At 47.4% G+C, this 12,185-nt stretch overlaps 1 protein-coding gene across 1 annotated transcript; it reads right to left on the reverse strand.

Moving 5' to 3' along the window:
- Positions 1-1,470: 1,470 nt before the first annotated feature.
- TFAP2C (transcription factor AP-2 gamma) lies at positions 1,471-11,058 on the reverse strand. The gene is made up of 7 exons (XM_048322124.1): positions 10,804-11,058; positions 9,110-9,586; positions 8,844-8,895; positions 7,158-7,380; positions 6,389-6,507; positions 4,910-5,051; positions 1,471-3,217 (listed from the first exon to the last, which is right to left on the reverse strand). Exons 1-7 carry the CDS (start codon positions 10,849-10,851, stop codon positions 2,932-2,934), a joined length of 1,347 nt encoding a protein of 448 aa, XP_048178081.1. The 5' UTR covers positions 10,852-11,058; the 3' UTR covers positions 1,471-2,931.
- Between the last annotated feature and the right edge of the window lie 1,127 nt (positions 11,059-12,185).

Here is a 12,185-nt window from a genome sequence, read left to right on the forward strand (position 1 = left end):
AAAAAGAATGTCCTAGCTCAAGTATACAGTAAAGAAAAGCACTAAGGTAATGGAAACTCCACATTTCTAATGTTCCACACATATGAATAGAACCCGAGTCAGTACATTAGACAATTGACTGGCTTTGCTTGAATGCACGCAGGAATAAATGGAAACATCCTTATTTCCTATCCCAAGGGGCAATTATTTCACTGCCTGGTTTTGTGCATTAATAAAAAAAAAAGCAAGATTCCATTGTCTGGTAGCTAAAATATCTTCCTATATATGCTGGATAAGCAGTCCAGCAGCAGAAAGAGGAAAAAAGGAACAGAGCTGTAGCATTGCATTCTCTAAACAAGCTCCCACCGTACCCAGCATATTTCTGTGTATAAATATACAAAATCCATAAAAATACACTTCAGACGGGCAACTTGTTTGTGTATTTTCGAAGCTCTGTTAGTCATCATGTGTCCTGGCTGTGCCTGTGCCTACAGATGGTCCAAAATGCTCATTTCTGAAATGCTACAATGAGTCTAACAAATGCAAAGGCTGGAATTTCACACCTCTTTAGGAGAGAAGGGGACTGCATTGCAACTCAAAACCAGCTTTTTCTCCCAGTTCTCCACTGATACAGGCATTCATTTCTTTGTGCTTCCCTCTCCTTTCTTCTCCCTGCACACCTCCAGTGGTTTTCCTTTATCCTTTAAAGGGAAAACGAGAACATAAAAATGATTTATAAGCAAGGTGTTCAGAAATGGTACACTTTGCCTCTTTTACACAGCTCTGGAAGAAACACTGCCATGATGTGAACTGAATTCTCACTTGACAGCCCAGTGTCACCTTCCTCAAGGATTGATCAGATCTTGAAGGGCCAAGGACACACTAAAGCCCAGATTTACGTTCCTTTTTCAGAAAGCACTGGAGAAAAAAAGCCCAATTTCTCTTCAGGAAGGTTTGTTTGGCTATTTTGCATCTGAGACATCGATAATTCCAGCTCCTGCCTCACCCCTACGGCACAAAGCGCTTTGAGGACTTTCTGCAAAACGTAAACTTCCTCAAATCAGTAAAACTGGGCTGAAAGCGGATGGGAGACCTCTCAAATTTCACACCCCAGGTTTTTGTGAATATTTGTCGTGAGAGACAGATTATTCCAAGACAGGCAGATTCAGCAGGAGAACAAAACTGGTAGGATTGATTTTTATTGAGAGGCTGCCTCGCAGTTTGCATTTAAGCTGTCTATTGAAGCAGGCAGAAGGCAAGACCATGACATCTTAGGAGGGGAAAAAAATAAAAGATTCTTGGAGATACATAACGTGTTTAATTGAAACCATTAGTTTTACTGGCAAACAGCTTCATCTTTCTGTTCTGTTAATCCGAACAAAGTGCTGCAATTATGACTCAATACATAATGTCCTCTAGTGCTACTCGCCCCACATTCCCCGAGCAGAGAAAGAAAACAGAGCTGTTCTCAGTTAACAAAACATTCCATGCTTCTATCCAGAATACTTTTATTATATGGTTATCATATACATCAGAATTATAGTGGGAACATTTACAAATATCTGAAGATAGCTCAGAACCTCCATTATTCACATACACACTAACTCACACACTCGTTTTGCATGTCTACTCAGTTACCAGGTGAATGATGCACAAAATTATTGCTTTGTGAACAAACACCTCAGATTAAATCTAATCTTCAGTGGCAAGAATTGAGATTAAAAAAAAAAAAAAAAAGTCTTAAATACCCTGTATAACATACCTGTGCATAAACCTAAAGATATGTTTAGCTTACCCATTACCTTTGAAATACTTACCAAAAATTAAAATTTGAAACCCATTTATAAAAAAAAAGTATTAAAAAGTTCACCATTATTTACAAATCCGATTAAATTACACATAAATAAATATTTACATTCAACACACTGCTTCCCTTAATACACATAAAGCCTCCCTGGAAGTATTTTTTGGCCTTAATAGGCAAAAAAAAAGTAAAAAAAAAAGTTATGTGCCTATTCTTTCAAGTTTCCCCCCCAAATTTAAAAACAAGACAATATAAATATGTGAATAAAGCTGCAATATCCTTAGACACAGAAAGTGAATTTTCTAAAAGTATTTTCATTTTGAACTAGTCCTCATTAAAAAAATACCAAGATAATATAAACGGCAGCCAACATTGCTGCAGTTTTTAAAAGCCTGAATATTTCTGTAAAAAATAAGCATGTCAAATGCCATCTTAAATCTAGCAGGATTTTAGTACTCTCCTACGGTAATCCGAAAAAAAAAAAACAAAACCAAAACAAAATAGAACAAAACAAAAAACAAAAACAAAAAAAACAAACAGAAAAACCCCCCCACAGAATAATCTTACTATTTTCAGGTGTTTATAAAAAAAATGTAATGTACATAACTCTCTATACCATTGTTTAATACTGCTTTATTGTTACTTCTGCATTTCGAGAGAATGGACCCCTGAAATTGTATCAGAGAGCAAAACAGGCTTCCATCTAAAATCTGTCTCTTAAAAACTACACATGAAGCTGGTCACCCACGAGATACTGAGATGTGGCAAAGAAATCTAAATAAATCTCTCTGTAGAATTCCATCAACCCCCCCTTTATAGCACCACTTTTACAGCAAAGGATTCAATACACTTGTCCCAAGTACTTATCTTCAGGTAATTGCTTCCACAGAACAGGGATACTGCAGCTTTTAGCAAGACTTGCCTCACGGATCCAGCAGGAATGAAGATCCTGAATGATTTTTTTTTTTCCCCTTTTTCCCCTCCTTTCTTAAAAAAAAAAAAAAAAAAAAACCAAAAAACAAAAAAAGACAAAACCAAGAGGGAAAAAAAAAAACCAAAACAAAAACAAACACCCAAATCTCTATGTTCCCCCTGGCAAGAAGATCTCAGTCTGTGTTTAGGAGGAAGAGTAAAGTCTGGTTTTCCTTTCACTTCCTGTGCTTGTCCATTTTGTCAATGGTTTTGTTGGTCTCTGCGGGGCTCTGGTCGCCAGCGTTCATGTAGGATTTGTCTGCTATTTTTAACGCTTCATTTAGGTAGTTCTGGACGGATGTCATGGCAGCACAGATGGCAGCGCTCCCAAAGCCATGTGTGATCAGGCTAAAATGAGTCAAACAGGCCTGGATGCCAGGGTCCAAGATGGGACTGGGTCTTGTGTTTCCAAGAGGAGTTCTGTCCTGAGTGAGGAGGTCTGTGAATTCCTTACAGATCTGCCTGCAACACACAAAGGGCTCACGCTTTACACCATGCAAATACACAAAAATAACAAAGAAAATTGCACCAAATATTTGGCATTTATGTGGGAATTACGAGAAATTCTGTGTCTAAAATTAAAGCCTGTTTACTAGCACCACTTCCTGACGAACCTTTTGTTGCATCCCCATCACAAAAACACTCTGCAAAACAATCTCTCCACCTCTGGTGCCTGGCTTGCCCTGCATCATTTGCTCCAGATTTGAAGTGGGGAGTGGGAATTCAGTGCTGGTTTCTATGAGAACTTTCACAGCTGCAGCTGAGTGGTTTAGAAAGACTGGAGCAGCTGAAGACGAGATTTAATTTAGTTGTGTATATTCCATGTATATATAGGGAGGCCGAGGCCCTGATCCTGCAAACACTAACACATATGCCTGGCAAAACATGAGTGCTTAATAATGCTCCAGCATATGTTGTTTGCTGCTTGTAAATCTGTCCCCTTGAAGGGATTTCACAGGAGCTGAGCAATCTTAACAGAATCATCACTTTATCAGAATTTCTCAATCACAAATGTCTTCCAGAGGATTATTATTAGTGCCAGTAACTATGCCAATAATGAAAATATTCAGGAGCAGTAGGAGTGCTCAGGAAAAATTAGCATCGTGCTCAAACTATAGGAAAGGGAGACTAGATTTCTAAATTTTCAAGAGATCTGTTCTTGTAAAAGAAGATCTCTTTTAAAGGAAGGCTGGATGAATTCAACACCAGGAATGTGTTTTGCGTGCCTGATGTGAGTACAAAGTCAGGGCAATTTTCTCAGCAGCTTAAGCAGGTTTTTCTCAGCTCCTCTGCAGAGCGAGGGTGCTGTCAAAAGCAGGGAATTACATCGACCCCAAACCAAAAAAACATCTCAGAGAGCCAATCATGAACTGAAGCTCTGTTAAACCTGAGCCTGGGAGAGGAACTCAGCAGGGGAAAGGGGACAGTGAGCACTCCAAACACCAGTTTTAGATAAGCTCAATACAGGTATTTCCTCCCAGGGACCTGCTCAGGACGGGGTTTATTCACAGGTACAAAGTGGCTGCAGAACAGCAGAACAAAGCTTCTCTCCTTTCCCCTTCCTTCCCCTTCACCGAGGTTTGTAACAGGAATTTGTTTAAGCACAGGGACTTTCCACACCTACCAAAGGATGGCTTCCAGTGAACTATAAAAATCTTCAGCCATAATAGGGAAAAAGGGACTCTCCAGCTCCTGACTCCCGGAGTCCCAAGGGAAAGCTGGGAGCTGCTGTTGCCAAGGGCAGCTGTGAGGAGACAGGCTGAGCTCCCCTTGCTCCCAGTCCTGACACTGGTTCACGTTCCCAGGCCACACCTGCTCTCCACATCCTCGACCCTGTCACACCTGGGGACACGTTCTCCTTACAGTTGTCCTGGTAAAGGACTTTTCCTGAAGCTTTTACTGCAGTTGAACAGAACTGGCCCAAACTGCTTTAGTTACCTACAGGACTGTTACCCTTATTATTGGTTCAGACTGAACTAAAACTGCTGCCATAGCTGAATTCCAACCAAAACCAAATAAAAAGAATTGCTTCATCTTCCCAATTAAAATTACACACAAAAATCTACCAAACTATCCCTCAGTCACAGACAGTCACAGCAGACAAAAACATGTTCAAAAAGGAGAGAAAAAATAAAATCCAAGCTGAAAACTTACTTTGCAGCAAGAAGCATGTTCTTCCTGTTTGCCATTTCGTTGCGGCCCATGTGTGGTCTGGTTAAATACTCAGCCACTGCTTTGGAAGGAAACTCTGTCTCACACACGTAGCCAAAGTCACGAGCAAGATGCACAGCTTCACCTGGGTGGGTGAGAGGGAGTGCTTGTTAAGTGGTGAAATATCATTGTTATAAGGAAATCAGGGAAATGAAGGGGAAAATGCTGTGGATCTTTGAAGTGTATTCCTGTTTTAGAAAGGGACACCATTCGATCACTCATTACCATTTTCTAATTGATGGATCAGTGTTTCTTTATAAGTCTGCATTAAGGAAAAAAAAAGATTTGCATGGTGACTGCAACAAAAAAGAATTCCCTTTGCTTTTATACTAGAAAGAAAAATTCCTGTCTCTCTCCAGAATAACTGCACAGCAAAAAATACAACTCAGTCAAGATCAAATTGTCCACTGATATTTAAAAGTATCTGCCAACTAAATCCCACTTACATAATAAAAGTTTTTAGTTTAGTATGCTCTTGAAATATTTTTGCTTAAGAATTTTCAGACAGAAAACCAAACTGCAAGGTGCATAACCTTATCATTTTTTTTCATTAAAACAATTTGATCAGGCTTAAAATAAAAAAGATTGGCATGATCAGTGCAATGTGCCTGTGTGCATGTGCACACACATCAGCTCTCTGAAACTTCCAAGGAAAGCTTTTAAATGGAAGTTGCTGCATTATAAACAGCAGGAAGGTATTGTTAGATCATTTTTCACTCTTCTCATTTCAGTTGCTGCTTCTATTCCTATTAAATTGTCCCACTCCCAGGAGCTGCTTGAAACAGGAGCACCAAATGTAAACCACACACGTACATATATACACACCCTTCAGGTCAGCGTAACTGACAGAGGGTCTACAGAACATGGCACAGATTAAAGGGGCTCCAGTTTCCTACCAGGAAGTCAAAAGCTATAAATCTCACTTTATAACCTTGTTTATTAGCAAAGCTTCTGAGGACACCGCTGAGGTAGGGCAGGACTGGAGTCAGCTGTCCCAGACTTCCAAAGTTTCCCAACAAGGAACCAAACCCACTAATGTGATGAGTTTCACCCATTTTGCCTTCCCTGCCTCGCCCTTGTGAAACCCAAAACAACCCTCAAGAAACAGACTGGACGAAGGTGCCTTTGGCACATCCTGGCACGGAGGAATTCTGCATCCCTGCCAGCATCCCGGGATGCAGCCGTGAGGAAGAGGAGCAGGGGCTGGGTTTGTGTGAGCAGGGCTCACGAGAGAGGAGAGCCCCTCAAAGGCAGAACAGCCCTTCCTTAGGTGCTGCAACATCCCCACCACACTCACTTGAAAATTAACAAAAAACCCCATATTACTTTCAAGGACTTTCTAACCTTTCCATGCTTTGCCTGGAGGATAAAAGCTGTACACAAGGGGAGAAAGTTTATTTTTAAGACACACTCGAGACTGACCTTCCACCAAAGATGTCAATAGTGTCACATTTGCAGCTTTCCTTCTGCCAGCAGGAAGATTCAAGCCAATTTTATCCAGTTTTTCCCTTAATGATCTGCCACCATTTTTAGATTTAGCTCTGTAATTAAAGAGAAAAAAAACGGCCTTATTTATCTTCAGGGAACACTTCTTTTTAAGATGAGAAATTCCAGTTACTGACATTCAATAGGGTTCTACTGGGGTGGGGAGAAGATAAAAAACAGGCTCTTTTCAAGTGACCTACTTTTTAAATGCTCTACTTCAAACCAGCCAGGATGAAACACAGCAGGTCAAAATCAAAATATTTTAAACTGCACCACTGAAACCAACAGCTGTAGAATGATCACAAGCCAAATTAAGTGTATGCAAAAAAGGTCATAAAAAGTGTCCTTGTAATGATTAATCAGGATCATGAGATTTAATAAAAAAATCATTCCACAGGGAAACAGTTTGTCTTGGGAATCAGAGACAGCTCCATGAACTGGTTTTGAGACAAAACCCCAGCTTTAAACAGAGAATAAAAATTGCTGTCAGAGCTGTTAATAGCACTTCTCCAGAGGCAGCAGAAGTGCAAAGACATTTTATTTCCAAAGCCTATTAGGATTCAGCGTCGTTGGGCTTCTCAAAAATCAGGAACTCGCTAAAAGGCTCTGTGGTTGTGCTGATGTGGCTGCTCACACACAGCAAAACAGGGGAAATACAAACACCAGGCACGGAGGGGTGGCTGGGAGGGGAGTGCAGCCGTCCTACCTTCGCAGGACTCCTCCTAGCAGAGAGGCATTGAGACACTCCGGGGGCGAGAGCCGCCTCTGCACCTCTGCCACTGTCACTTTGTACTTGGACGTGGAGCTCAGCAGGGAGAGCCTCCCTGGCACGGAGCAGAACACTTCGTTGGGGTTGATCACCACCCCAATTAACCCATCCTTTTGGCAGGGCAGGCTCAGAGCGCTGTTTTTCGTTAGGGAGATGGGACCTGCGGGCGGAGGAGGGGAAACAGGTATTTTACAAAAGGGAAAAGTAAATAGGAAGCAGCAAGTGAGTTTTCTTTCTAGAAAAACAACCCAGGAGAGAGGATTTTGTTTGGTATTAAATGCTCACACCACTGGCCCCCGTCCCCAGCATCCATCTGCAGCACAGGGACTGAAAGGTCCCCAAAATTATACCTGACCAGCTGGATTTTGCCACTGGATTCCAAGGAGCTGCCAAACACAACCAAGAATGCTTCTCAAGGCACACAAACCCCACACCTCTGGAGCAGCAGCCTGTGAGTTAGCAAAGCCGTGCTCACAAAAACCCAATACTAAGACAGACTCCGAATTAGCATCCTGCAGCTACTGCCGAAACTCCTCCCAAGTCAGGGCAGGGAGAAACCTTCCAGCTCCCGCTGGGCTTCATCCTCCACCTCACACACGCAGATTTAAGAAACCGCCTTTGGAATTTAATCCCAACAAATTCCTGCCAGACAGCACAACAGAGAGGGACACAGCCCAGGGAGAACCGAAAGTAAGGAGCTGCTCCTCGTTAATAGCTCCAGCCTTTAGGTGAGGAGGGACAACAAAGGCTTTGGAAGGAGCAAACCACAGATCCAGCTTTTCCATCCCCTCACAAATCCGCCCAGTTCACCCAGTGTGCTGCTGGCGAAAGGGTTAAAGAGCCGAGGTCGGCCCGCTCCCGGAGGGGGAAGATTTGTCAGTGGTGCATCTGACAGCAAAATTATTCTCCCATGAGCTAAAGGCAGCAATCAGCGCTCTGACACACACTTCTGCTTTTCCTCAGTTAGGTATTTGTTTGAAGTCTTCAGAGGAAAGTTCTGATTTATTTTTTTTTTTAAGCACAAATTTGTTTAAAAACAAAAGCAAGGAAAAAAAGCTAAATTACTGTAAATTGAGTCAATACGTCTTCCTCCTTCCTCAAAACCTCAGCTACAAACCAATTTCGATTAAGATAAAGCCAAACAGTCTTCTGTCAGCGAACTCAGTTCTTTCTCAGGTCTTGTAAAGAAGTTGAAAAAAAAAAAAGTTGGAAAAGAAAAAGAAAAAAAAAGCTGTCTTTGAGTGCTAGCAGCAACAAAAAACCCCAAACAAACAAACGAGAGAAAAGCCCCGTGTCACTTTACACACACATATTTCAGAAAAGATTAAAATCCGTTCAAGGTCCTGCTTTCGATTAAAGCCACAACACAAGCGCACACGAGGGGATTCGTGTCCCCGCAGGAGTCTCACGCCCCGGGGCAGCCCTGGGAGCTTGTCCCCGCCGCCACCTTCCCTCGGACAGCGTCAGAAAAATCCAGGGACTGAGTGGAATAAAAACTCCTCCGCCCTCCCGATCCCAAAGGATCGGTCTTTATAAAAATAATAGGGCGTCACTTCACCGGTGCGTCATTAAACTTTTAACTATTGACAAGGGAAAGTAAAACTGCGGTGCCACCTTACTGACCTTTTCTAATGACAGTCTGGTCATGCATTAGTAAGTGTTGATCTTCCACATTCTGGAAAGAGAAAGGGGGAGAAAGTTTCGCACCCGGAAGAGCTGAGAGGGAAAAAACCGGGGGCTTTTGGGAAACCCACCCCCTCCCCGCGCGCCCGCATCCTAAGGGGCGAAGCGCAGAAAATGAGGATTTCCCTGCACGGACGGGGATGGGATGTGCAGAAGGGGACGGGGCCCGTCCGGCCTCGCCGAGGGGGTGTCCGGGTGCTCCTTACCTGCACCTCCTCCATCTGGTGGGCCATGTCGTGCAGGCCCAGGTTATCGGCCAGCGCCGAGGCGTCCAGCCCGTGCCCGTGGGGCAGCAGCAGCTCGGAGCGCCGGAAAGTCTCCCGGCGGCTGCCGGCAGAGCCGCTCTCCAGCGCCGAGAGGTGCGGCACCAGCCCGGGGCGGCCGTGCGGGGCCAGCGCCGCCGGGTCCTGGCTCTGCCGGTTCGGCCAAGCGCTCTGCTGCTGGCTGGGCGGCGGCGGCGGCGGCTGGTGCAGGGGGTTGATGGAGAAGGGGTCCCCGAGGTGCGAGTAGGGGTCGCTGGACTGGGAGTATGGCAGCGGCTGGTACGGGGGGGGGAAGTAGGGGGGCTGGAAGTCGGAAGCGCCCGAGTGCGAGAGCGGCGGGGCCGGGCTGTACAGGTGCTGGCTGACGGCGGAGAGGTGCGGCAGCCGCGGGTTCCCGTTGCTGCTCCCATCGTGCCGGTCCTGGAAAGCACACAGGGGTGGGGAACAACGGGGTGGCCGTCAGCGGGGTCTGGGGGCACGGCGGCCGCTCGGGGCTGCGGATGGCGGCACTGGGGAAGGAGAGAGCGGAGCGAGAGCCGCCCTGCTCCTGCCCAGGGAGTTTGGTGTTTTTAAGGCACTTCGCGGAAGAAATCACCTCACTCCCAGGGAAAAAGTTACAAACCAGTTCTCGCTGCTCTCCTCATCGCAACTACACCAGACCAACCCTCCCGCTTGTGCAAGTCATCAGAAGAATCATTAAGAGCAGAAAAATTCAAATCAGAGACGCAGCCGCGTTTCCGCCGCGCTGCCCCGGCTGGGAAGGAGACGCCGGGGCCGGGGGGGCTGCGGAGCCGCCGCCCTTGGAGCGATGGGGGACCCCCGACACCCCCATCCCTCCCACCCCCGAGGGGCGCCCGGGCCGGGGTTCCCGGCTCTGCCCGACGGGGAGGGACGGCGGTGCTGCCTCCAGCCGTGCCATCGCTGCTTCTCCCCCGATTTCCAATCTCAGCAGTCAAAGCTGAAATGTCTACATTGAGCTGATCCAGGGATTTAGCAGCTTCTGGCTTCACGGTCATTAAAATAACAGGGCTAGTTAATAAGAGGTGAATGGGGTCCCAATGGAGCGTGAAGCGGGGACTGCAGCTAATCTGTAGGAGCCGAGCAGGCGGACCAGCGGAGCTGGGGGGGGGGGGGGGGGGGGGGGGGGCACAGGGGAACACAGCCGAATTCGGAGAGATCAAAACCCGGGAGCACCACGCGGCGGGTGGGAGCCGCTCCCGGGGAGGAAAAGCGTGGGAAGGAAGCGTTCGCCCTGCCCGGCTCACCCCGCCGCGGCTGCTACCTGCCGGTCTCTCCGCATCCCGCCCCGGTGCGGTGCGCTCCGACAGCCCCGGGGCTCCGAGGTGCCCCGCTCCCGCACGGCGCTGCTCCACGCGGGATGCAAGCTCGGTTCTCCCAGTTGGGGCTTGCACCCCGTTTTATTCCAGAGTTCAAAAGACTCAGTAAATATATACATATATAAAAATAAATTTCGCACCTCCAAAGGAAAATGAAAAATTGCAAAGCGGGGTCTTCGGGCAGGGACAGCTGCCGCTCCCGGGGGCAGCGAGCGGGGCGGGCAGCGCGGCCCGGGGGCGGCGGAGCCCCGCGCAGGACCCCCCCTTCCCCAGCTGCGACCCCTCCCCGCAGCCTCTCACCTCGCAGTCCTCTTCGTACTTGACATTATCTGCTAGTTTCCACAACATGGCGTCCAGCGTCCGGACCAGGTGCGCGGTGCCGCGAACAGAACAGCTCGGCCCCCCCCCACGGGCGGTAAATCCACGTCGGCGCTGGGGAAGAGGAGCGGCCCCCCGGACGGAGCTCAGTTGGCAGGCATGAAGGCAGCTGACGGACTAACCCTCCGCGCTTATGGTCACTCGGGTTTTTTTTTCCCTGCCCAGACGCCCTTAATGGCAATAGGATTATCCTAACTCCTCCCCAGGGATGGCTCGGGCGCCGCAGCCGCCAGCCACTCAGGAGGGAGCGCGCAGCCCCAAGCCACTCCTTCCGCGCCCGCGGAGGGTGGGCGGGCAGCGCGGAGCCGGACCCCCCCCTCCGCCGCCGCCGGTGCTGCCCCGCGGGGAAGGGGTCACGCGTGGGCATCCCCCCGCTGCAGAGAGGCTTCCCCGCGTTCCCCCACGTGCTGCTTTCTTTTTGGGGGATGTGGGAGCAGTGCCGGGTGTTCCCAGCTCTTCCACGCGTGGAAGGACTTTGATAAACCCCGCGTAGGGCGGCGCAGGGCCGCCGCCCCCACACGCGGCGGTTTTTGGGCGAAATAAACTCGGAAAAAGTCCACATAGCAAAAGCGAGAAAGTCCGAGCGCAGCTGGGGCTTCATTTGCATAATTGTCAAGAGTTGAATTACTGATTACAACTTGTAAGCTACCGGTGTTTAAGGTATAATTTACTTAATGATCCGACAAGATTACTGCAGTGGTGTCGAACCCCTGGCAGGTAAAGCAGCCCTGATTCACCGCCTCCGATCCGGGGCTCTGGGAATTGTGCGACTGCTTCCTCGCATCGGTTTCTTTTTATTTTAATTTTTTACCTTTTCCAACGAAAGTCCCGCCTGTCTAATCTTTTCGCACAAACTCGGGGCTGGGGAAGCAGGTGGGAGGTGAGACAGGCATTTTCGGACGCCGTGAGCACACTTTCATCTAAGCTTAGAAAATACTTCCCTGCCAAATTGCTACCTTTCTGCAGGCATTTGATCTATGCAGTTATGTGTGTCAGACAAAATGAACATCGTTTTCAAAAGCAACGACTTCTCCCAGTGTTTTAAGGTGCATCCGGATCACTGCTCATTTACATGAGAGGAGCAAGTGTTTGTTTATTGTGGCAGAGACAAAAGCTGACCCTGGACAGTGCTGGCTGCGGAGATCTTGGCTATCAGTGCCCGGGGACGAGCCGCCTGAGAGCTGCTATTAAAGGCCCGAGATAGACCCACGTCTCCAGATTAAACCAGTTCACACTTCACTCACTTTTTCCCCCCGCTAAAGATCAGGGAAGAAAAATACCACGAACACTAATTAAAGTTTAAA

This window comes from Corvus hawaiiensis, chromosome 17, assembly GCF_020740725.1.
Source record: "Corvus hawaiiensis isolate bCorHaw1 chromosome 17, bCorHaw1.pri.cur, whole genome shotgun sequence".
Lineage (NCBI taxonomy): Eukaryota > Metazoa > Chordata > Aves > Passeriformes > Corvidae > Corvus > Corvus hawaiiensis.